At 48.3% G+C, this 22,516-nt stretch overlaps 10 protein-coding genes across 10 annotated transcripts; 5 read left to right on the forward strand and 5 right to left on the reverse strand.

Moving 5' to 3' along the window:
- Positions 1-957: 957 nt before the first annotated feature.
- FPOAC1_009310 (uncharacterized protein) lies at positions 958-3,450 on the forward strand (the record flags this gene model as incomplete). The annotated part of the gene is made up of 5 exons (XM_044853737.1): positions 958-1,187; positions 1,286-1,923; positions 1,971-2,539; positions 2,590-2,766; positions 2,818-3,450. 5 exons carry the CDS (start codon positions 958-960, stop codon positions 3,448-3,450), a joined length of 2,247 nt encoding a protein of 748 aa, XP_044706407.1.
- Positions 3,451-3,824: 374 nt separating this feature from the next.
- Positions 3,825-4,200, reverse strand: FPOAC1_009311 (uncharacterized protein; the record flags this gene model as incomplete). The annotated part of the gene is made up of 2 exons (XM_044853738.1): positions 3,825-4,021; positions 4,113-4,200. 2 exons carry the CDS (start codon positions 4,198-4,200, stop codon positions 3,825-3,827), a joined length of 285 nt encoding a protein of 94 aa, XP_044706408.1.
- A 619-nt stretch (positions 4,201-4,819) lies between these two features.
- On the forward strand, positions 4,820-5,783 carry FPOAC1_009312 (uncharacterized protein; the record flags this gene model as incomplete). The annotated part of the gene is made up of 2 exons (XM_044853739.1): positions 4,820-5,069; positions 5,128-5,783. 2 exons carry the CDS (start codon positions 4,820-4,822, stop codon positions 5,781-5,783), a joined length of 906 nt encoding a protein of 301 aa, XP_044706409.1.
- Positions 5,784-5,939: 156 nt separating this feature from the next.
- FPOAC1_009313 (uncharacterized protein) lies at positions 5,940-6,876 on the reverse strand (the record flags this gene model as incomplete). Its single annotated transcript, XM_044853740.1, has 2 exons — positions 5,940-6,389; positions 6,448-6,876. 2 exons carry the CDS (start codon positions 6,874-6,876, stop codon positions 5,940-5,942), a joined length of 879 nt encoding a protein of 292 aa, XP_044706410.1.
- Positions 6,877-7,235: 359 nt separating this feature from the next.
- FPOAC1_009314 (uncharacterized protein) lies at positions 7,236-7,973 on the forward strand (the record flags this gene model as incomplete). Its single annotated transcript, XM_044853741.1, has 1 exon — positions 7,236-7,973. The coding sequence occupies one exon, from the start codon at positions 7,236-7,238 to the stop codon at positions 7,971-7,973; it is 738 nt and encodes a 245-aa protein (XP_044706411.1).
- Positions 7,974-8,119: 146 nt separating this feature from the next.
- On the reverse strand, positions 8,120-12,455 carry FPOAC1_009315 (uncharacterized protein; the record flags this gene model as incomplete). Its single annotated transcript, XM_044853742.1, has 2 exons — positions 8,120-12,266; positions 12,337-12,455. The coding sequence occupies 2 exons, from the start codon at positions 12,453-12,455 to the stop codon at positions 8,120-8,122; spliced, it is 4,266 nt and encodes a 1,421-aa protein (XP_044706412.1).
- Positions 12,456-13,468: 1,013 nt separating this feature from the next.
- On the reverse strand, positions 13,469-14,398 carry FPOAC1_009316 (uncharacterized protein; the record flags this gene model as incomplete). Its single annotated transcript, XM_044853743.1, has 1 exon — positions 13,469-14,398. One exon carries the CDS (start codon positions 14,396-14,398, stop codon positions 13,469-13,471), a length of 930 nt encoding a protein of 309 aa, XP_044706413.1.
- Positions 14,399-15,527: 1,129 nt separating this feature from the next.
- FPOAC1_009317 (uncharacterized protein) lies at positions 15,528-15,833 on the forward strand (the record flags this gene model as incomplete). Its single annotated transcript, XM_044853744.1, has 1 exon — positions 15,528-15,833. The coding sequence occupies one exon, from the start codon at positions 15,528-15,530 to the stop codon at positions 15,831-15,833; it is 306 nt and encodes a 101-aa protein (XP_044706414.1).
- A 923-nt stretch (positions 15,834-16,756) lies between these two features.
- On the reverse strand, positions 16,757-18,210 carry FPOAC1_009318 (uncharacterized protein; the record flags this gene model as incomplete). The annotated part of the gene is made up of 3 exons (XM_044853745.1): positions 16,757-16,775; positions 16,865-18,027; positions 18,079-18,210. 3 exons carry the CDS (start codon positions 18,208-18,210, stop codon positions 16,757-16,759), a joined length of 1,314 nt encoding a protein of 437 aa, XP_044706415.1.
- Positions 18,211-20,053: 1,843 nt separating this feature from the next.
- Positions 20,054-22,360, forward strand: FPOAC1_009319 (uncharacterized protein; the record flags this gene model as incomplete). The annotated part of the gene is made up of 1 exon (XM_044853746.1): positions 20,054-22,360. The coding sequence occupies one exon, from the start codon at positions 20,054-20,056 to the stop codon at positions 22,358-22,360; it is 2,307 nt and encodes a 768-aa protein (XP_044706416.1).
- Positions 22,361-22,516: the final 156 nt, after the last annotated feature.

Consider the following 22,516-nt stretch of genomic DNA (forward strand, 5'->3'; position numbering starts at 1 on the left):
TACGAAGGAATTTGATATGGGTTCATCATTTCCCGGCGTTCAATTTTTGGGCAATGAGACTGAAAACTGCGATTGATCCCATAAAGAGAACAGCGTTGTAAAACTAGTCAGCCTCCGTTAGAATACACATTAGAAACCATACCAGATGAACGTACCGCTTTCCTTGATACGTCTCGCTCTTCATCGTCTGTACGTGACTCGATAAAGAGTCGACGTAGATTTGGCAATGCCTATCTCTCGTTAGATTTTCTCTCAGGGCAACCAACACAACCTTTTTCACCATTTTAGGTTGGGTTTGAGTAGGAAATCTTCGTTCCGGAATTTTGTCAAATGATATTTCCTCTACTATCAAACAGACCAATATATTCGTGTAAGGCGATTTGGTACTAGGTATTTGACGATATGTAGATGTTCAACCTCTACCTTAGTACTAAGATTAGTACCTTAGGACCTGGTTATAGGATGGAAGAAGGTGACTAAGCTGGGCAAAAATAAATTGTTAGCCATTGAAGCCACGCTACCGCGAACGGTAATCAGGCGGAAGTTTAGAGTTAGGGGCAGCCTGGGCCGGGCTATGGAGCTTTATCGAAGCTGACAGGGCCACTGTAGCGTACCCCCCTTTAGTGGCTCATGCTCGCAACTTTAGTAGTGGAGGTGGCCTGGACCTATCTTCGTGGCCTTGGCATCTTTGGTGACAGTTACGTCTGCCTTGATCAATCTCAGATCGATCAACTCCTTTCCGGTCCAATAACATCGACGACGTCGCGCATCTTTAACGTATCTCCCGATACGCAGAACATTCGGTGGATGCAGGCTTCCACCCAGGAGGGAAAGTAACTTCTACCTGGCCTTACCAATTCGACTTAGCTGTCACCGCCCGTCCATCCTGGACATCAACGTAATCTCAACCTCTGTCACCTTCGAACTTTGTCACGTACCCCTTCAAAACTCTCGACGATGGCGGTAAACCGCATTAAGGGTGCTTTTGCCGTGCCTCGAAAGGGTGAGACCTTTGAATTGCGCGCTGGTCTGGTCTCGCAGTATGCGTACGAGCGCAAGGAGTCGATTCAAAAGACCATCATGGCCATGACGCTGGGCAAAGATGTGTCGGCACTCTTCCCCGACGTGCTAAAGAACATCGCGACCGGCGATCTTGATCAGAAGAAACTTGTATACCTATACCTAATGTATGTATTTGGGATTAGAGAGCTGTCGAGCTGCCCCTTAGCTCTACAACTGTCTACGCATTGTGTGGTGAGTTTAGAGAGCTGACATGAACGCCCAGGAACTATGCCAAATCGCATCCCGATCTCTGCATTCTCGCCGTCAATACTTTCGTTCAAGATTCCGAAGATCCAAATCCCCTGATAAGAGCACTCGCGATCCGAACCATGGGGTGCATCAGAGTGGACAAAATGGTGGATTATATGGAGGAGCCCCTGAGAAAGACACTACGAGACGAATCGCCATACGTGCGCAAGACGGCCGCTATTTGCGTCGCCAAACTGTTTGATCTCAACCCACAGATGTGTATTGAAAACGGCTTTTTGGAGGCTCTCCAGGAACTGATTGGCGACCCCAATCCCATGGTTGTCGCCAACTCAGTGACCGCTCTATCTGAGATCACCGAGACCGCGCCGGAGACAAGGGCATTGATTGTTACTCCCGTGACGCTGAAGAAGTTGCTTATGGCTCTTAACGAGTGTACCGAATGGGGACGCGTTACTATTTTGACGACCCTGGCAGACTACTCTGCGTCAGACCAGAAGGAGTCTGAGCACATTTGTGAGCGTGTAGCGCCTCAATTCCAGCATGTCAACCCTAGTGTGGTTCTTGCTGCCGTGAAGGTTGTCTTCATTCACATGAAGGCTCTGAACCCTGAGTCAGTGAGGTCATACCTCAAGAAGATGGCACCTCCTCTTGGTATGTATATGCCAACACCATTGGAGCTCTTGACTAATAATAACTAGTTACCTTGGTTGCTTCGCAACCTGAGGTTCAATACGTGGCCTTGCGCAACATTGATCTCCTACTCCAAGCTAAGCCAGATATTCTCAGCAAGGAGATGCGCGTTTTCTTCTGTAAATACACTGACCCACCATACGTCAAGCTGCAAAAACTGGAAATCATGGTCAGGATAGCGAACGAGCACAACTACGAGCAACTTCTCGCTGAGTTGAAGGAGTACGCTCTGGAAGTGGATATGGATTTCGTCCGAAGAGCTGTCAAGGCTATTGGCCAGGTGGCCATCAAGATCGAGAACGCTGCTGAGAAGTGTGTTGCGGCTCTTGAGGACCTCATCTCTACCAAGGTCAACTACGTTGTTCAGGAAGTAATTGTGGTCATCAAGGATATCCTCCGAAAATACCCTGGCTATGAAGGTGTTATCCCTACGCTCTGCAAGCACATTGATGAGTTGGACGAGCCTACCGCCCGTGGATCTCTTATCTGGATCGTTGGTGAATACGCTGAAAAGATCAACAATGCAGATGAGATCTTAGAGAGCTTTGTCGAGTCATTTATGGAAGAGTTCACACAGGTGAGTGTTATACTGCCTCCACCAAGTCTCGTGCTAACCGAACCTCACAGACACAATTGCAAATATTGACAGCTGTGGTGAAGCTGTTCTTAAAGAAGCCTGGCAGCAACCAAAATTTGGTTCAAAAGGTTCTTCAAGCGGCTACGGCGGAGAACGATAACCCCGATATCCGCGATAGGGCATATGTGTACTGGCGTCTTCTTTCCTCGGACCCTGAAGTTGCCAAGGTAAGGGAGCATAGAGCATGATCTTGGACGATTACTAATGCTGTTTGCCAGAACATTGTCCTATCCCAAAAGCCCACCATCACAACTACGATGACAAGTCTTCCGCCTGCTCTCTTGGAGCAGCTCCTTACCGAACTTTCTACTCTTGCTTCAGTCTACCACAAGCCTCCGGAGTCATTCGTCGGTAAGGGCCGTTTCGGTGCCGACGAGATTCAACGAGCTGCTATCCAGGAGCAGCGACAAAACGCTGCCGAAAACCCGATCGCAGCTTCAGTTGCCACGGCTTCATCCAATGGGTCTGGCGGTGCTGCACAGAACAACATTGAGAACTTGCTCGACATTGATTTCGATGGTGCCGCGCCTGCTTCTCATGAGCAGAACAGTGCTTCCGCAACCCCTGACAGAGTGGCCAGCCCATCTGCTGGTGCACCCTCAGGGGCTATGGCCGACATGATGAGCATGTTCGATGCGCCGGCGCAACCTTCGGGCACAGGGGCTTCTTCTTCTTCAGCTGCAGCACCCAGCAACAACATGAACGACTTGATGAATGGATTTGAGGGCTTGAATTTTGGTGGTGCGTCAACGAGCGAGCCGCTACCAGCAGCGATGCAACTACAGCAGGCGCAGGGAGGTGCACCTCAACAGCCCAAGAAGGACAGTGACGACTTGCTGGGTCTGTTGTAGACGTATACATGTAGATGATTTTCAAGTTAAGAGATGCCTGTTGGTTTACAAGGGAGTATGAGTAACGAGACGTCTTCACGGAAGACATGGTGTTAGCGTAAAAGATGAAATGACAACCTTCTCGACTGAGCTGTCTTGTTGTCGCGTCGACCGCTTGTCAATAAAGGTGTCTTGATTATATAAAGTTGATTTCTTGATATTTTGTTTCTTCATAATGTATCGCGGCACTAAACAGCTCCGATACGGATATCTTGTCATCTAAACCCTGTCATCGCATCCTTGTTCTTCCATGCCTTGTGTTTGTCGCATGCCTGTCCTTGTGCAAAAACTCCATGTTGTATGATTGTGGTATTTTGGAGAAGAAGGGGGAAAGTTCATGCCTGCGCTGGCGCATCCGTTGTTTCCTTGGTCTTTGCGTACTCTTCGGGTGTCTGGCACTTGGCGGTCCAAGCGTGGATGATGGCGATTTCTTCCTTGAGGGCAGCATTGACGAGGCGATGGCGCTTGAGAGAGTTGAGACCCTGAAATTGGGAAGACACGATGAGGGAGTTGAAAGCTTGTCCACAGCCGCCTGTGATAGTTGCGCATGTTAGCTTTCGGGTTCTACGCCGTGATCGGCTTGGAGGGGTTCGCGGGGTACAGTGACGAGGGAAGATACTGACCAGACATGTCTGTGACTTCAACGTGTGTGGCTTCGAGACGCTGCTTGATGGCCTCACGCAGGGACTCGTCTGTGATTTGCGACGACATTGTTTCCAGAGGAGAATACAGGATAGTTACAGGGTTATGAATGACCGAGTTGAAGGGAGGAGGGCGTTGAGATTCTGTTCAATTGATTAATTAATTGATTGATTGATTGATTAGATATCATCGTGGGGTAGTGGCTGTACAGTGCGAAGCGATCCGACTCGGGGTGGACAAATATAGAGACTTCCAGGCGTGTTCAGTTACAGTCTGTGTGAGCTTTACGCACGGTATGAGCTCATTGGACCCTTTCTTCGTTTATTCTTTTGGCTTCAAGCTCCAACAGTTTCTAGCTTCACCTTTTATATCCCAGACTTTTCAACTCATATAATTGGTGAGTGAGTCCCGGTCATCTGCCGATTGATCATCATGAACAAGAGGATCATGTAGCTAACATCAATTCTCCTCCCATTGGTAGGCTGCACATATCACACGTGTTTGAAGCACAGTTGCTATGAGAGGCTCTGTTCTTAGATTGAATAGACAACTTACACGCAACTCACTTCAAATACTGTTCGCACCTGTCACAAGACATCCCGTCTCATACAACGTATCAAGCAGACTTTGCTCCTCCTGCCATTCTTCAAGTTACTCAACTCCATCCCCTCAAACACACTCAGCCAAGATGAGCGAAAGCGGAGGCTGGGGTGCCTGGCAGGTTGAGACTTCATCCTTCACCAAGGCTGTTGTTGCATCTATGCAGAAGCTGTACCCGGAAGAGATCGCAGACAGAAGTTGGGATAACGTTGGACTGTTGGTTGGAAACTCGGAAGAAGATACCAAGCAGAAGAAGCGAGTTTTGGTCACGAATGACTTGACCTATCAAGTTGCCATGGATGCAATTGAACAAGATGTCAGCGTCATTGTCAGCTACCGTGAGTTTCCTATGTCCTCGAATCCGCTATGTCACCACTCCCACTGACATGGCATCAGATCCCTTCATCTTTGGCGGCCTCAAGTCTATCACCAACAATGATCCTCAGCAAGCCACCCTTCTGAAGCTGACCAAGGCTGGTATTGCTGTCTATTGCCCCCATACTGCCGTTGATGCTTCCCCTGAAGGGCTCAACACGTGGCTCGCCGATATTGTGTCTGGTCCTCACGAGAGCAAACGCTCTGTTGCGATTCCTGCCACCAACGCCCCTTCCAGTCACTCTGGTGCAGGCTACGGCGCAATTGGTCGCTTTGACAGCTCCATTTCTCTTTCTGAGATCATTATTCGCCTTGCTGACAAACTCGGCGGCCTCAAGCATGTCATGGTAGCAAGTCCTGTGGGTGCTGACATCAAGACCACCAAGGTCAGCAGCTTCGGCGTCTGCGCTGGCAGCGGTTATGATGTCCTTAAGAAGGCCGACGTTGACCTGATTGTGACAGGCGAGACAAGCCACCACTCAGCTCTGAGAGCCATCCAGCAGGGTCGCACATTGGTGCAGGTCTTCCATAGCAACTCTGAGCGTGGATACCTTCAAGAGGTGCTCAGGCCCAAATTGGAGGCTGCTATCCGAGAAACGGTTCCCCAAGTGGAAGTTGTAACCAGCAAGGTAGACAAGGATCCGTTTACTATTCTGGATGTAAACGATCTGAAATAGATCCGGGGCTAGATTTTGTATAAAGAAATGGTTGTGTAGTTATGGAGGGCAAATAGGAGTTGAGGGCGAGAAAAACAAATCCAAATGTATTGTCGTTAAGCGCTAGAGCAACAAAAGGCTATTGAAAATCATGGGTATATCATCACCTGCCGTGTACTAGCGTCCATCTTTTGATGCTCGACTATCTCTCGATAGTCTCTCGTCCCTCGGTATCCTCGGACTCGAAGCACTACTCTTGGCATCGGCCTGTCTCAATGCCTCGTCGCCCTCTTCAATACACTCTTCAACATCGTCACCACCAATACCCTTCTCTTTCCAAGATTCCAGCAGTTTCCGTGGCAAGATCCATTCTTTGCGCGCTTGTGCGATCTTGCCTGCTGCGACTAGTGTACGTAGTCGTTCAGGGACTGCTAGGACTTGGATCGCCAGTTCTCTTGTCCGTTGTTGTCTGGCCATGGCCTCTCGCCTTTTGCCTTGTTCGGAATCTGGAGCAGGAACTGCTTCACGGACCGCATCTCGGATGGAGGATGCTTGGCTATAGATCTGTGCGATAGCTGGGTCGAGTGTCGAGGCCATAGGATTCAAGGGGTCCATATTGGCTCTCATCTGGTTATTGGGTAGGTAAGCATCTTAATGCGTAGCGAACAAACCGTGGCAACCGTACCTTTCGAATCGTCTCAGTGGCTGTAATTAGCTTACTATAGTTGTCGTATACCAGGGCCTTCTTCTCTGCATCCAGTGCGCGCACTTCCCCCACTACACGTGTATACAGCTTCATGAGCTCCTCCAAGCTACTATTCGTGATGACTTTGGTGACATATTCGTCGGCATTAAAATCATGGGCATCGATTTCTGTAGCAGGGACTTCAGAATCGGGAATCTCGATGCGTGGAGCTGCGGCGCGAAGATTGTAGTACTCTCTTAGAGCTGCGCGGTTGGACGAAGTCTTGCGTTGAGGGGGTCCAGGAGGATTTGTAGGCCCCTGTGCAAGGACGGGGGAGGCGACAGCGGAACGGGAGGTCTCGAAGGATGGGCGATTGGAGTTTGTCGGAGTGCGCCGGGGAGGCTCACGAGGAGAGGCTATAGTCGACATGGCAAAGGTATATCTGAGGCGTAGAAGTAGAAAAAGATGCCTAAGCAAGACGACAGTTGGAGGTTGACAAGGCTGACCTGAGCTGAACGAGACACGGTGGAAGATGGATGGACGGCTATTAGTGGTTAAAGGTATGCGGTACAGGGGCACCCGACACTAAATTTAGGGGACAGTCCACTTTCAGCCGCTGAAACGTCATTACAACCACGGGCAAGGCTACTAGGTAATGAAGATATAATGGAACCTTAGTACCAGGTAGGTAGTAGGTATGGACTCTTTATTTGATAGGTAGGTAGTTAATCACCTACTTCTCAACACCAAAGGATCAACAATACGATGATACAACAATAACAAAAAAAATGGATCCTATCAATCAACTCAAAGCTTCTGTACTGGCTCAAAATCTCCCTCATCCATCAACAAACTTTCTCAACTCTCTCATAAATGCACGCTCTCCTCCACCACCCATGCCTTCACTCGTAGCCACAGCCAAAGCTAGGCTATTAACAGCAGATCTGACCAGCAGCGCCATCGTAAACACAAGCGCTATCCAATCCTTTCCTCCAGATGCTGGATCTACGGAATCCCGTGAGAAGCGACTCCCAAGGCCTGTACACGTTCAGGTTCTGGACATCGAGAATCTCACACTGAGTCGATGGGAGCAAGTTGAAGAAATGGAAGCTGTGGCGAGAGGCGAGACCACGCGTGGTAGAGAGGTCATACGTGTCACGGCAGAGGATGACGATGAGAACAACGAAAACCAGACCCAAAGGCCTGGAGGAGCTCGCAATACAGCAGGTCCTAAACCCGCAGGCAAAAATGCGACACACAGACTTGTACTACAGGACTGCAAGGGAACAAAGATATATGCAATGGAACTTCGACGCCACGATAGTATTGGGGTTGGAAAGACTCAAATTGGCGAGAAGTTATTGCTCAAGGCTGGCACGGTGATTGCGCGAGGTATGGTTTTATTGGAGCCAGATAAGTGCATTATGCTTGGTGGTAAAATTGAGGCATGGCAGAAAGCGTGGGTGGATGGAAGATTGACGAGATTAAAAGAGGAGATACAGCAGAACGAAAGGCAAAGATCGTGAGAAAGATATGTATGGATTGTACACGATACCCCCTTTCTACAATGGCTAGTCTAGTTCATACATGATTGACGTCCACTCTAGTCATGACAACACTTCGCGGAGATACGTGGCCATTCTATATTGTCATTGACTTGCCCCCATGTCTTTCAAACACCCTCAGTGGCAGCAGAAAGTGATGTCCAACCACTTTGTTCCCAGGGTGCCAGGAATGCCGCTCGTTGAGCGTCCCCAGCTGTTGCTGTCCCTGCATATGCCTTTGAAAGATCCTGAGCATCCAAAAGACCCTTCGGGGGAATACCCCTTGATGCTACCTTGAGCGCCATCTGAGCAGCATGCTCATCACCTGTAGATTGGGCCATAGCCGCCCAGCCATGAGGCAGGTTGGGGTATAGCATGATATCTGTTTGTATCTGCGTTCTTACATCCTCTTCAGTGCGTCCCTCACCAAGAGTTGCGATAGCTCGTAACACTTCGCCAATGGCCGACTGCTCTGATGCTGTGACCTTGTGGTTGGTACGAAGTCCGTGTAGCTCTTCAACAACCGCCTCCAAGCTATCCTCATCGTTATCCAACAAGGCGATCACGCCAAGAAGAAGAACTGATTGAACGTGTTCGGGTTGCTTTTCGATCACGGCGAACAGCTCTTCACGAGCTCTATCTCGCGACTCTTCTGATCCTTGAGCCCAGAGTACTTGGGCCAACAAGCAAACGGCATCTGGGTTACCATCAGATTCCTCCAATGCAGATTCGAAATATTTAATGGCTTCATCGAACTGGTTCTGATAGTACTCGGCCAAGCCAACAGTAAGATGGGCAGATAATCGTGCCTTCTTACGTTGCTCGCTAGAAAGTTCGTTCTCGGCATCATCGCTACTCAATCCCAAAGCTATCTCACCACACTCAACCGCCTTCTCATAAGAGCCGGATGCAAGGTAGGTTCGTGCCAAATCTGTCTTGGCCAAAGCAAACGTAGCAAGGCTCTCAGGACATTCGGTGCTCTCGTAGTCAGCCTCAATGGTTGAGGAAATCTTCTCAAGCGTCTCCACAGCACGGCCACTCTCATTAGTGCGTTCTTGGAACAGTGTTGCCATATGAGCGAAGGCCAAATCCTGCGACTTGAGACTTTGGTGTTGGTTAAGAGCGAAGAGTGGTTGTATAAGAGACTCCACATTGACATCGTTGGGAGGAACTGTGAGGATGTGGTCGAACAAAGAGCTCGAGTAGTGACGTCTGGTAGGTACTGAAGATGCATCTGCAATGTCCATTGCGTGAGTAAAGAGTCCGCGAGCTTCCCTAGCTTCACCATGCAACAAGGCCACAAAGCCTTGTCCCAGCCAAGCATGCGCATAGTCGGGATCAGTTGACTGAGCTCTCGTAAAAATCTCGTTGGCTAACTTGACATCTCCTGACAACAAAGCGAGCGTTCCCAAGTTGGTCCAGGCCGCAGGACTTCGTTCGTTGAGATACAAGCTTCGAGAAAACGCATGCTGAGAAACTGAAGGGTTTATCTCGCTGGTTACCACACCAAGAGCATTCCAGAATTCAGAGTTTCCTGCCTCCAACTCGATCGCACGCTTGAACGATCGTACCGCAGCCTTGATGTAGCTGCTAGACTTTTTTTTTATTTCGGGTGGGAGACAAATATGGGCGCGGTACTCTGCCCATCCCAGGTTGTAGTAGGCAACAGACTGGGCATGGCGGTCGTTGGATGCGATGTGAACTCCCTGCTTATGACAAAGAATTGTAGCATGGATGCATCGGGTGAGGTCTACACCGGGCTGCTCGTCTTCTGCATATAGTCCTTGAGCGAAAACGACATCAGTGCCGACTTTATCGATACTGGCGAAGATTTCATAAGCATCCTGTGAGCCCTTCTCCAGAATATCTCGGATGGAATCACAAGGGAAGTCTTTTGTGCGGCTTTGGACAGATGAATAGACAGAGCACGCATCAGCTATGGCCTTCCAGAAGTTAAAGGTCTCGAAAGCGCTGCCGCTGGTTGTCTTTGCATACTCGATAGTCTCAGTAGCAAGCTGTACTGCCTTTCCGAACAAGCCCTTTTCAACGGAAGTGAGTGCACTGTCGACTGTTGTCTGAAGCAGAGCAATGATGACACCCTCTTCGTCGGGATGTGTCTCGATGACTGATCTGTAGAGAGCGACAGACTCGTCGTACTCACCCAGCTCACGTTTGATGTTAGCAAGCATGTACTTGGTGAACCAAGTATCTCCAGAGATATCAGCTTCGGTATCTTCCTCAAGCTTCTGTGCGTTGAGAATAGCCTTAGTGGCAGCAACATGTCTGCCAGAGCTGTGGTAACTCTCTCCAAGGCCTACCCAGGAGTGGTAATCTTCGGGGCTGATGCGAAGCGCGGCTTGAAACGACACAATGGCCTTGTGAAAATCTTGTTTGTTTAGTTCTGCAACACCCAGTGCAGCAAAAGGCCAGCTGATTCCCTTTCTCTTAGATCCTGGTGGTGGTTTCACTTTGCCGGAGTCAACGACACGGCGGGCAACGAGCTCGACTCTATCCCAGTCCCCGTCATCCGCAAACGATCGAGCAAGTCTCTCAGCTGCAACCACTTCAGCGTGAGAAAGCTCCAGCGCTTTCTGGAAGCAACGTCTGGAGCGGCCTTTGTCCTTCGCATAATCAGCGTAGTATGCTCCAAGGTATGTGTAGGTGGGTGCGTGGTTTAGATGGTTGTTCAAAGCACTCAGCCAGTATGCGTATGCGGATTCTCCCTTTCGCTGCTTCCGCGCGGCCTTGGTGGTGTCTATGTTCCAGATACACACTCCAAGGCGATGTTGAGTCTCACCCAGCAACTCCTTTGAAGCAGTTTCTTGCTTTTCCAAGGGTTCAAGACATTCCTGGAGTTCGTCTTTTGCGGTTTGCCAATCTCCTTTGAGGGCCTTGACCCAGGCAGCTTCAGACTTGACTTTCATGTTAGTCTGGTCACGTTCCAAAGCTCGGGTGAGATAGTCAATGGCCTCATCATATTCCTCCTCCTCTTCATAAATAAGGCCAACTCCGATCAGAGCAGAAGTAGAAGTGGTGTCGCGCTCGAGAACCTTGTCGAACAATTCCTTGGCTTCTTTATGATGCCGAGGCGATTGGTAATACACAAGAGCTGTTCCGAGTGAAAGGTAGTAGGAGTCTTCTGCATTGACGAACGAAAGACCTGTCTTCTTGCGCTCCTGCGCCAACAGAGTCATTCCCTTACGCATAAGTTCGACGGTCGATTCATACTCTCCAATATGAAGGAGGTATTGGCCTGTAAGTCTATATGCAAGAACTGAATCTGCGGTACTAATGCCTTCGGTTATCATGATAAGACGGTCCTCGTCGGTCAAAGGTACCACGAGAGTGGGAACGCCACCGTCGTCGTCGTCGGAGCTTTCCTCTGAGTCGTTGGGGGCTTCTCTGGCCTTCTCTTGAGCTTTCTCGGGAGGGAAGGGTGAAATGGGGCTGGTCAGATAGCTTGTAATAACCTTGTAGAGGTCGCTATCAGGAAAGAAGGAGCAATAAGCTCGAAGCACGTCGACATCCCATTCTCGGACCTCTTTCTTGTCCTGCCATTCTATAGAGATATCCCAAGCGAGTTTGTAGGGATATTTGATAGCAACCATGCCGTTGGCCAGATCCAGTACCTTTTGGCGCTCTGTATCCTTTTCAGCGCCTGATGGTGCAACCAGAAGACGGTCATAACAAAGCTGCAGGAGCTTCTCCTCATATTGTCTCCTTAAGTCGTCATCGTTTGTCCAGTTGATCAGCTGTCGGTAAATGTGTTCCAGTTTGCTCTGGCTGTACACTTCACGCTTGGCATCAAGAGTGACTTCAGAAAGCTTTGCACCTAGTTTGGTTCGTCGCTCTCCGATGAGAGTGTTTATTCGGTGCTTCTCGTACTTCTCGAGAATGAGCGCGACGGTCTCATACGTTTTAGCTGGGTGGGGGAAGCGGCCCTCGAGGGCAGAATACAATGGACTTTCAGGAAGTTGTATAGACAGTGCCTCGGCGTACTGAATGTCGTCTCCTTTTACTCTAGCAAAATCGACAAACTTGATCACCACGTCCTGAGCCTTGTACATTTCGTCAGCATCTCGGTAAATCTGAGCCAGATTGACTACTGCTTGGTGATAGTCTGCAAGCTTCTTGTTGTTTTGCTTCTCAAACAGCTTGATCAGACCCTGCCAAGCTTGTGCTTCTTGGGGCCGAAGCCATGTCGCAGACCGATAAGTCTCCTGAGCTTGATCGAGTCTGTCTTGTTTGTCCAGAGCAAATGCCAAGAAGATGTGACTGTAGATGTGGTCAGCTTGAGCTTCTCATGGCGGGGTACTGCAGCTCTCAAAGAGCCCGGGTTCCTTACGCTTGGTAGTTCTTGGAGTCCTTTTCCACAAGGTCACGAGCTTTGCTCACAGCATCATCGAACTTTTGTTGGCGAATAGCGTCATTGATGCCCTTGAGGGCAGCTTTTGTCCCTGACATTATAGCTAGATTCTGTCTGTTATGTTGGAGTAATCCAAGGGTGACCCCACCAAGCTGGGAACTGTTGTTGGCTTTCAGGTGCTGATGCTGTGATTATGTTTTCGAATGGCCACCGACTGCTGCCCTCCAATAGCGAATGTGGTCTTCGAAATGTTCCTGGAGAAGAAAGATAATACTTTCATAGTAGGTAGGTATTAATTGAATGGATCATACATTCACTGACTAGACTGACCAGTGGATGAATTATGTCATTTCAATGTTGACTGGTAGCCGAAGATATACCGTCCTTACTTAGCCCCCCCCCCCCCCACATTTTATGTCAATCTATCTAGCATTGATTTATACTTTGTCATTCTACAAATCTCACTGAAACTTAACACTTTCAAAACTAAAAAAAAAAAAGATCTATAAAGACTATATTTTTATCTATTCATTTTTTACCATATACTGAAGCTTAAGCTTCTTAAAGTTTTCTCGTAAATTTGAAACTAAAAGATCTATATAGATCAAGAACTTTTACTGCCTTTACTATTATTGGCATTGTTGTACTATTGACGAATTTCTCAGTTTGCGGCTTCTTTTACTACAAGCTATCCCTCGTTCATAGATCAAGAACTTAGTATATTAAACCTAAGTTTTTCTTAATAACTAACTTTCCCAATAAGATAATACAGCGACAGCCAAGCTCTATAATGTGAGGGAGATAAAAGAAGCTTTTGTATACACAGTAGCTACTTTTTCCTCCTGCAATGGTTGACTGAAGGTTAATCTAGGGGGATGTAGAAAGTTAAAATGCAGGCCGACCCGGAGACAAGAGCTGACCCTATAGCGACTTAGGGACCTCAAGCATTTCCACACTGCCCTGTTATATGTAAACCACACATTTACAAACTCAAGAATATCGACGAAATAAATTTTACGGATGGAAGAAAGGTTTCGACTTGGTATTCCGTACTGATTGTCCCACCTCAGATCTTGGTTGTAGGGTGAGTTAAGGAATATATACTATCTACCTAGGTCATGACATCCGCCATGGGATAATCCTCCATCATATCTCCATCCATTCTTCTGTATAGCTCTGCGAGACAAGTAACTGGGCAGTCGTCTGCTCCCCGATAAGGTACACCATCCTCAATCGTGTTTGGGTAAGGCTGTGTTGGATAATCCCACTTGGGGTCAATCATCCTTGCGTACACATCACCGAACTGCACATCGTCTTCTTCTGCATCAAGGGAAAACGACAACTTGGACAACTCCCTGATTGTGTCTTGATCAAAAAGAATACACGCCGAGAAACGGCTTGAGCCAATACCTCGAAACATGATATCGCCTTCAAGCATTCCCAAGCCTCTCAGCTGCGCACGAAATTCTTCTCTGACTCTATCCTCAGACGCATTCTCTAGTGCCTCCCTATTTTGGATGACATCGAGCTTGAATCTTTTGGATGCTTCTTCCGAGTAAAGTGAAGGTGACATACGTCTCAAGCTTCTGAGTGTAAGCTGGACCAAGGCCTCCACGGCTGCCTCCAAATTATGACGAGCCGCGTCTGTATAAGACGTGACAAATATGTAATAACCCCATGTTGGGTCTGTAACACCCGAGCCAAGCGGACCAGACATGTTGTTTCGATAGGCCTGTACAGCTGAAAGAAGCTTGCGGACATCATCTGTCCTCTTCCTAAAGCTCAGCCAGTCTTCTTCATCGCGCACCCACAGCATGAACTGCCTTTCTCTCTCGAATACTTGACTATCAAACTCAGGGTTATTACTGTAATCTGAGGGTCTGATGTTCAGGTCCACATCACTGACAGATCGGGCTGTTTTTTGAATTGCCGGATCAGCACCAGGGCCAAACGCGCAGGTATCAAAGAAGCGCTTGTGGGGGATTGGCCGGGTCTCGAGAGATGGATCCCGTGGCTGGAAATGCTCAGATGAGAAATCCATTTTGAAAGAAGACGAGAAAGTTGTTGCTGAGGTTGTAGTTGGGGACGCAAGTACTGTAAGCTAACAGATAGGATGAGGAGGTACATATATATCGTACAGGCAATCAGCAGCCAACAAATGGACTCATCTGACCATTGAAATTGAAGCTTGTAAGTTTTGTCGAATTAGAAACCTAATTCAAGGGCGCTTTGATACTCAGAATGACTTGGCTTCTTAGGCAGAAACGCAGGTAGTGAAATCGTTCGCCTTGGCCAATAGGAAAACAGCATCAGAAAGCATAACCAATACATTTCATTGTAGCCTGGGGAAAAACCATGTATACTTGAATGTCTCAATTCAATAAGGCATACTGCCTATAGAAACATGTAGGCAGGTACCTAGCTCCCAAAGAATAATGTGATTACTACTGGCACCTTGATATCAGTAGGCAGTACCACTACCTACCTAGGTCAGTAGTCTAGGTAGGCAAGTGGCAAGTAGCCATTATTAAGAAACAGCTTATTTTATGAACTTAAGAAGCAAGAGACAACAGGCCTTGGAGTAGAAGACTCTTTTTGCAGCAACTTATCAACATAAGGTTAATCAAAAAGTTAATGAAGCAGATAGACACTTTGCACCGTACTTGCTAGTCATGACTAAGTATTTAGACGTCTGCCTCCCAACCTTGATAACTCCTACCATCTTCATAACATTGGAGTCTTTTTCGCATACACCTTAAACTGTATATGCGGAGCCAACATGGATGCTTTACATGAGGATATCTTCCGACATATGGACGACGAAGACGAGGCTACCCTGTGCGACGAAGAGCCAGAGTCATCTTGTACCGAACCCAGAAGACAATGTACAAGATGCCAGGAGCTTGGAAGGCGCTGTCGCCGCTGTCGAAACAATTCTTCCAAGTCATCTCTCGAGTTAGTTATAGGGTCTAAAACTTCTCAAACTTCAATCGAAGAAATGCCATCGGAGCCCACCAGAATCATCAGAAACACACCAACAAGCACAAGGCCTGAAGAAGCCGTCCATGGCACTAGAAATATCTACTCAGAGAGGACGTATACCTCTCATACTACCTATCGCAGTGGGTATGATTCATTTTCCAGCAGCACGAGCGGGTCAGAACGTCGTTATGTGTCCCGCCGACGCAGGAACAGCTACACTCGCACCCGATCTCGTCATCGATCTCATCGTTATGCGGAAAAATCCCCGGACGGTCCAATTTACCATCGATCAGATGTGCAATTCGAGGTTATCAAGACTTCAATCGGCTGGCAATTACTCTCGACAAAATGTCACGTCGAGAAGTTTGAGGATTGCCATTCCGTCCACTACCATGAGCATCGACACTTCGCAGAACCAATTACAGATCACTCAAATTGCAGAACTTGTAGATGGCTACCTGCAGAGGATATTGTATTCTACAATGTCAGGGTGACGTACATCAAGAAAGAGCCACTTCGCGGATATGCTGAAGAGGTCTGGTCGGCCATGATCGGGGAGCCACTGCCAATGCGAGGGTCAGTGATCCGCAGCACCTGGCGTCACTCAGGACCGCTGAGAGTACGACGGGACCGTATATTTGGTCCTGGGAGGCTAATGAATCATATATCCGACCCTTCTGACTGTAATTTGAGCCTGGGGGATATTGTTGACTATTTGTATGGAGTGGAAAAATCAGTGTACTATGCACTGCGGTACCTCATCTTTGGTATATACCCGGCTGGGGATAAGTCGCACGAGCTTGATTGATCAAGACCGAGTATAAGAACTAGTTTTCCTCCATCGACATGGCTGGAGAGGAGCGCCGAGGTCTGGACCAATACGCTCATAGAGGAGATTTCGCTCATATGGTCACATACCAGGCGTAGATACATGGGAGATCAATAGTAGAATTGCCACAGGTTATGGCCCGCTCACACCTTTCTCTAATGGTCGAATGACAAGGTGGAACTGTCAAGGGGTTTTCGCATTTCATGTCGAGTTTTCGTAAAGGGACTGATGTCGTTGGCCGAGGCGGATACATCGGGAACGGCTGAGGCGTTTGACATAAATCACGCGTATGTCATATCAGACGTGGCCGAGCTGGGGTTATCTGGGAATGGCCTTCAGCCATATTCTTATATATCTATAGCTCCCCTCAGCAATAAGCATGCTCCTACTACAGCTATTGCGCCTTTCTTCACTATGGCTGTGAACCTTTTCCACAAATACCACACAATAAAACCCTTCAATCATACCAATGGACACTATTGATCCATTTCTCAAGACTCTCATATTTCATCAGAGACAGTTCTTCCGAGGTCAAGGTTTTTTTTATCCGGTTCGATTCTAACTTTACCTTATATGACTTATATAATATCAGGCTGTAGGGATATACCTGCGGGCCAATCTAGCCAGCCCAACAAATCCGCATTCAGTAACCCCCTTATTCTATCAAGCAAATGCGCCGCCCAGCCATCCAAATACCAACACTCCTTCATTGTCTTGAATAATGGGACGTAGTATGCCAAAAGAAGTAGGGCCTGTGGCGCTTTACGCTGAAGACACCCGACAAATAAGTCTTGCATCCGGTAAAGCCACCCAAACACAAGTTTGTTGGAGATGGGGACTTCGATAACCCCTTTTAAGTTGCCATAATTGGCTTCGTATACATCACAAAGCGACTTGTGAACTCTCAGATATAAAGCGGTGTCTGGATTCTCGTGGGATGCGATCCACACTCTAAGCCTCTCGAGAGGTTCAACCCAGTCCAGGTGAGAGAACCCCTTCACCAGGTATTCGGGTCGTGGGTCTTCTAGTTCTGGCTTTGCGCCGCCGCCGCCCAGAGGTGCCATGAGACCTGTGAAGAGCGTTGCTGGTTCAATGCTCTGCCGAATCAAGCGAACGCCGTGAATAACTGGAAGCCACCTTTGCGAAATTCCATCGCCCACGACGCATACCAGCAGGTCATCAGGGCCCGTCGGCCCGGCAGCAAATGTACAATAGCAGACGAGAACTGCAGCGACATATAGTGCACCGCAATTTGTCTCACTGAGGTTTGTTATCGTTCTATTCATCTCAGATATGCCAAGCTCGGCATGATGTGCTGCAAGAGCGAGGTTTTGGGAATGCCGTTCCGTCCCCTTCGGTTCTTGATAAACAAGATGATACCCAGCCAGGGCATACATCATATGAAGGACAAAGTGGTAAGAGAGACCAATCTGGGGGACGTTCTTGGCCCAAAACGATGCGATGTCGTCAGCAGGGTCATCAGCATCATGTAATGTCTTCGAGGTATTGGCCATAAAGTGGAATAGCAGCTCTGCGTCAGCAACATTAAGGGAGCATATCTGGGAGTTTGATATCGTAGACGAGGAAGCTGGAGTGGCTGAAGTGGAAGATGGAGATGTCGTCGCTCTGTCTGATGTTGATGCCGGAGGCGGCGGTGGTGGTCGCGTGAGAGCGGCCCAGTCCTTGCGTGGCCTGCCAGGGCCTCGACGTGGTGTCGCAGCAGGTTCCGCCAGGACTGAAAGAATCTCCGGAGGAGATCTCTGATGAGCTGAATCATCGCTAGATAATGGTTGTGGTGCAAAATCGCAGGGAATACCAAAGCGTACGCAGTTGGCGCACGCAGGTTTCACCTCGTCGCACTGGGGGACTTTTGTCAGCTTTGAAATAGTTTGAGTCGGAGCAAAGCTTACCTTGACTTTTCTTCTCTTACAGTTGAAGCATCCATTCCTTGACTTTCGGTGTGGTCTTCTGGCGAGTTTAGAGACCCTTGAAGAAGAAAGGCTCTCTGGTCCAGCCGGTTGTGGTGTGGTTGACTGGCGCATAGTACCTTTTAGTATAGTATAATATCCGTATATTTGGGTATTATGTTGATGTTGACAAAGCCACGTATATTGCCTTAGAGGCTATAGAAACGCGCAACGTGTAGAAAAGCAAAAATCATCAAATCCAAACACCCGAACCCTCCAGGCGTCGTCATGGGCCTTTAGAAGCGTTCCCGAGCAGACCGGGGAAAGTCTCCGACTCGTCCTGCGGAAGCGCCGGACGGCTTCAAGACTTGGACCGGGAGAGTCCAAAACCCAAAAACGAATAAATTCGAAGTCGAAATTCAGATTCCGTCAAGTTCCAGATCCTACCGGGACAGAGAAATCGATAATCGTAGGGGTGATTCGAGTTGCTGGTCTTATTAGTGCGAGCCACAACAGGAATGGCAGAAGTGCCGACAAATGGGTGTGGGTCAGTGACAGGTATCAAAAGAAGTCGTCAAAAGTAGAAACGTCGACAGATAAGGGATGATAGCTGAAACAATAGTTCTGGAGCTGGAGAGGGAGAGCTTCTAGAACTACTTAGGTTGATACACGTAAAAAGAAATGGGGGATTTGTTAAGTTGCGAAGGAAGGATGGCATGGCATGGATAAGTGAGTGACCTAGCGGAGTTAACTAACGGCCACCGGGTTTTCGCATTTGTAATTGCGTAAAATGTCCGATTTGCGAGTCCGTAGGACTATACCTGTTTTGGTCAAAGTAATCAATCTGTCATTGATCGAGCTTAGTATCTGACCAAGTTTCAGACAAAGGTTAACGTAAGAGTGAGAAAGAAGGATGAAGCTGACGAAAGAAAATGGTCTTCCAATTGTCTAGTAAGAAAAGCACTGTCGAGTCTCACGCATACAAACCCGAAGGATCTTTACGAGGTTGAGCTAGCATCTAGTCGCACAATTATAATCAATAGGCATAAAACCTTGTCTAACCCGAGAGATAATAGAGCCTTTGATAATGTGCCGTGCGGTGCGGACTCTCGGACACGCACTGCTTCGCTTACACGGACATGATGAGATCTGGGATGACTAAACTTTTCTGGGAGCGGCAATAGTAAGTTTTAGCGCATAAAACAGAGCCAAGGCCACTTTAATGACGAATACGACCGTGCAAATGGGAACATATCCTGCCTTTTTATTCGCGCCCTATATCCGCGGATTTACTATAGACTCGATTTTGATTAAACTGCCGGTTTGTTTTTATCCATGGGGTTATGGGTTTTAAACATTTTTGATTATAGTGCTATGCTTATAATCCTGGTTGCTGATCACTTTTACTTTTCTATGTACACTGTTCTATGACTCAGATCTATAGCTCATGCTTATTAAAATGACATCTACAAATAGGTATCCAATCTATTTCAATTTATCCATCTTACCTATCGAAAGTGGGATCTTGGTATTTTCGCACCTTTGCTAGAGCGAATACGGATCTAGTCGGTTGATATTCGGGTTCATGTTAAACTCCGGAAGGTGGGGGAGGGAGATGGGATGTGATGGATGAACGGTTCATGTCAATGACCCTCATGACCTTGACCAGAGTTGTAGCAGATCATCAGGAGGCAGTCAAATTGCGGTATACCATTTGAAACCATTGTTTATGTTTGATTCAAGGGCTACGCAAATACTTATCTCGTTGTTCACTATTCTTATCTTGATACATTTATTGACCGACTGCCTCGCATCCGCTAACTAACAGGGGTCTTGCTACCTATCCCTGTCATCCCCAGGAGACCAGCCTCGAACGTCATCGTCAAGTGTTGCCCCCCGGGCTGTTCCCAGTTTCTTCCTTTCTCCCCCATCCCGCTCTTTCGACACCAACAAAGGCGTCGATTGAAGAAAACAAACCATGTCGTCCTTCCGCCTGTTGATTGAAGACGGCCAGTTTCGTGACAGTCGCGGTCGCCAGGTCGTCCTCCGTGGTATTAACCTCGCCGCCGATGCTAAACTCCCCAGCGAACCCGACCAACCGTCTCATGTTCCCACCGACTTCTTTGACGGTGACAATGTATCCTTTCATCAACGCCCTTTCCCCAAGGAGGATGCGCGATCTCACTTTTCGCGCCTTAGACGATATGGCTTCAACACAATCCGTTACATCTTTACATGGGAGGCGCTTGAAGCGGCGGGACCAGGCAAATATGACGAGGACTTCATTCAACATACCATCGACATCCTGAGGATAGCAAAAGAATACGGTTTCTATATTTTTATGGACCCCCATCAAGACGTTTGGTCTCGTTTTACCGGTGGCTCAGGAGCGCCGTTATGGACGTTGTATGCGTGCGGTCTTAACCCCCAGAGTTTCGCTGCGACCGAAGCTGCTATTGTACACAATACTTACCCAAACCCCGACGAGTTTCCAAAAATGATCTGGTCGACAAACTACTACCGACTTGCAGCCGGCACCATCTTTACTCTCTTCTTCGCTGGCAAAGACTTTGCTCCAAAGTGTATCATTGACGGCGTCAACATCCAAGATTATCTACAAGATCATTTCATGAGGGCTTGCAGTCAGCTTGCCCAACGAATTCATGAGGCAGGCGATTTGGAGGACGTTGTGGTTATTGGATGGGAAAGCATGAATGAGCCCAATAAGGGCATGACTGGTTACAAAGATCTCACTGTTATCCCCAAAGAACACCCCTTGAAGAAAGGCACATGCCCAACCATGTGGCAGACGATGTTGACTGGCATGGGGCGAGCTTGTGAGGTCGATACGTGGGAAATGGGTGGCCTTGGTCCGTATAAAACTGGAAGCACGCTGGTAGACCCACACGGCGAAATCGCATGGTTACCGGAAGGCTATGATGACTCGCGATATGGATGGAAGCGCGATCCTGACTGGAAGCTTGGCCAGTGTATCTGGGCGCAGCACGGGGTTTGGGACCCCGAGACTGACACTCTCTTGCGTAAGGACTACTTCTCCAAAAACCCGCATACAGGAAAGATGATCGACTATCCGCAGTTTACCAACACCTATTTCATGGACTTCTGGCGCAAGTATGTCAAAACTTGCCGCGCCGTTCACAAGGACTGCATTATGCTCATGCAGTTCCCCACCCTGGAATTACCTCCCGAGATCAAAGGAACTGAAGATGACGACCCCCGAATGGCTTTCACCCCGCATTACTACGACGGCATCACGCTCATGACCAAGCACTGGAACAGCACATGGAATGTCGACGTGGTTGGAGTTCTGCGAGGCAAGTACTGGCATCCAGCCTTGGCCATCAGGATTGGGGAGACAGCTATCCGGAACTGTCTTCGCGATCAACTCGCAACACTAAGACAGGAAGGTCTCGACCGTACGGGAAAGCATCCTTGTGTGTTGTCAGAGTTCGGTATTCCCTACGATATGGATGATAAGAAGGCTTACAAGACGGGTGACTATTCAAGCCAGTCAGCGGCAATGGACGCCAACTACTTTGCCGTGGAAGGATCGCAAATTGAAGGACACTGCTTGTGGACATATTGTGCAAGAAATGACCACGTTCGAGGAGATTTTTGGAACGGAGAGGACTTGTCGATTCTTTCATTAGATGATAAACCCCTTCCGGATTCTCCTCTTCCCGAATACTCGCAGTCGACACTGGATTTGGCTAAGACTGTGACTGCTACAAACGGAAAAAAGGATGTGGCCGATGACCGAAACGTTACACCCGATAATCTTAAACGAACGCTTACCAACCCATCCATTAGCTCCGCGCCCTCTACTAAAGACCCCCAGCTAACCAATGCTCCGGGCTACCGTGCTGCTGAAGCCTATGTGCGCCCAACACCCACTGTGGTGTACGGTGACGTTTTGTCCACTGGATTCGATCTGCGACAGTGCACGTATACCCTCAATGTCAAGGCACCCAGGGAAACACCAGACGATGCTCCTACGATTGTGTTTTTGCCCGAGCATCATTTCCCCAAGGAACAGTGCGAGGTAGCTGTGTCTTCGGGCAAGTGGGAATTGAGCACAGATGATGAAGAGGGCACGTCACTTCAAATGCTTAGATGGTGGCATGGTCAAGGCGAGCAGAGCCTCAAAATTTCAGGTCTTGTGCGAAAGCACAATGTTCCTGTAGGATCTGAAGAGGATGCTGGTTATCTTGAGCAATGCCAGCAAGGCTATGGATTTAACTTTGGAAGCTGCAGTGTTATGTGAGCTGAGCCATGTTTTTGATGAGGCGCATATAAGCGCCTGGTATTTCGGTCTGAGTTACATTTCTGGCAAACATTTCATGGGACACGGGGCGTTATGATCTATACGAGAACTGCACTTTTAATCGGACACGCTAGAATGTGAGTTGAAACTGTCATC

Source organism: Fusarium poae, chromosome 3, assembly GCF_019609905.1.
Source record: "Fusarium poae strain DAOMC 252244 chromosome 3, whole genome shotgun sequence".
Taxonomy (NCBI): domain Eukaryota; kingdom Fungi; phylum Ascomycota; class Sordariomycetes; order Hypocreales; family Nectriaceae; genus Fusarium; species Fusarium poae.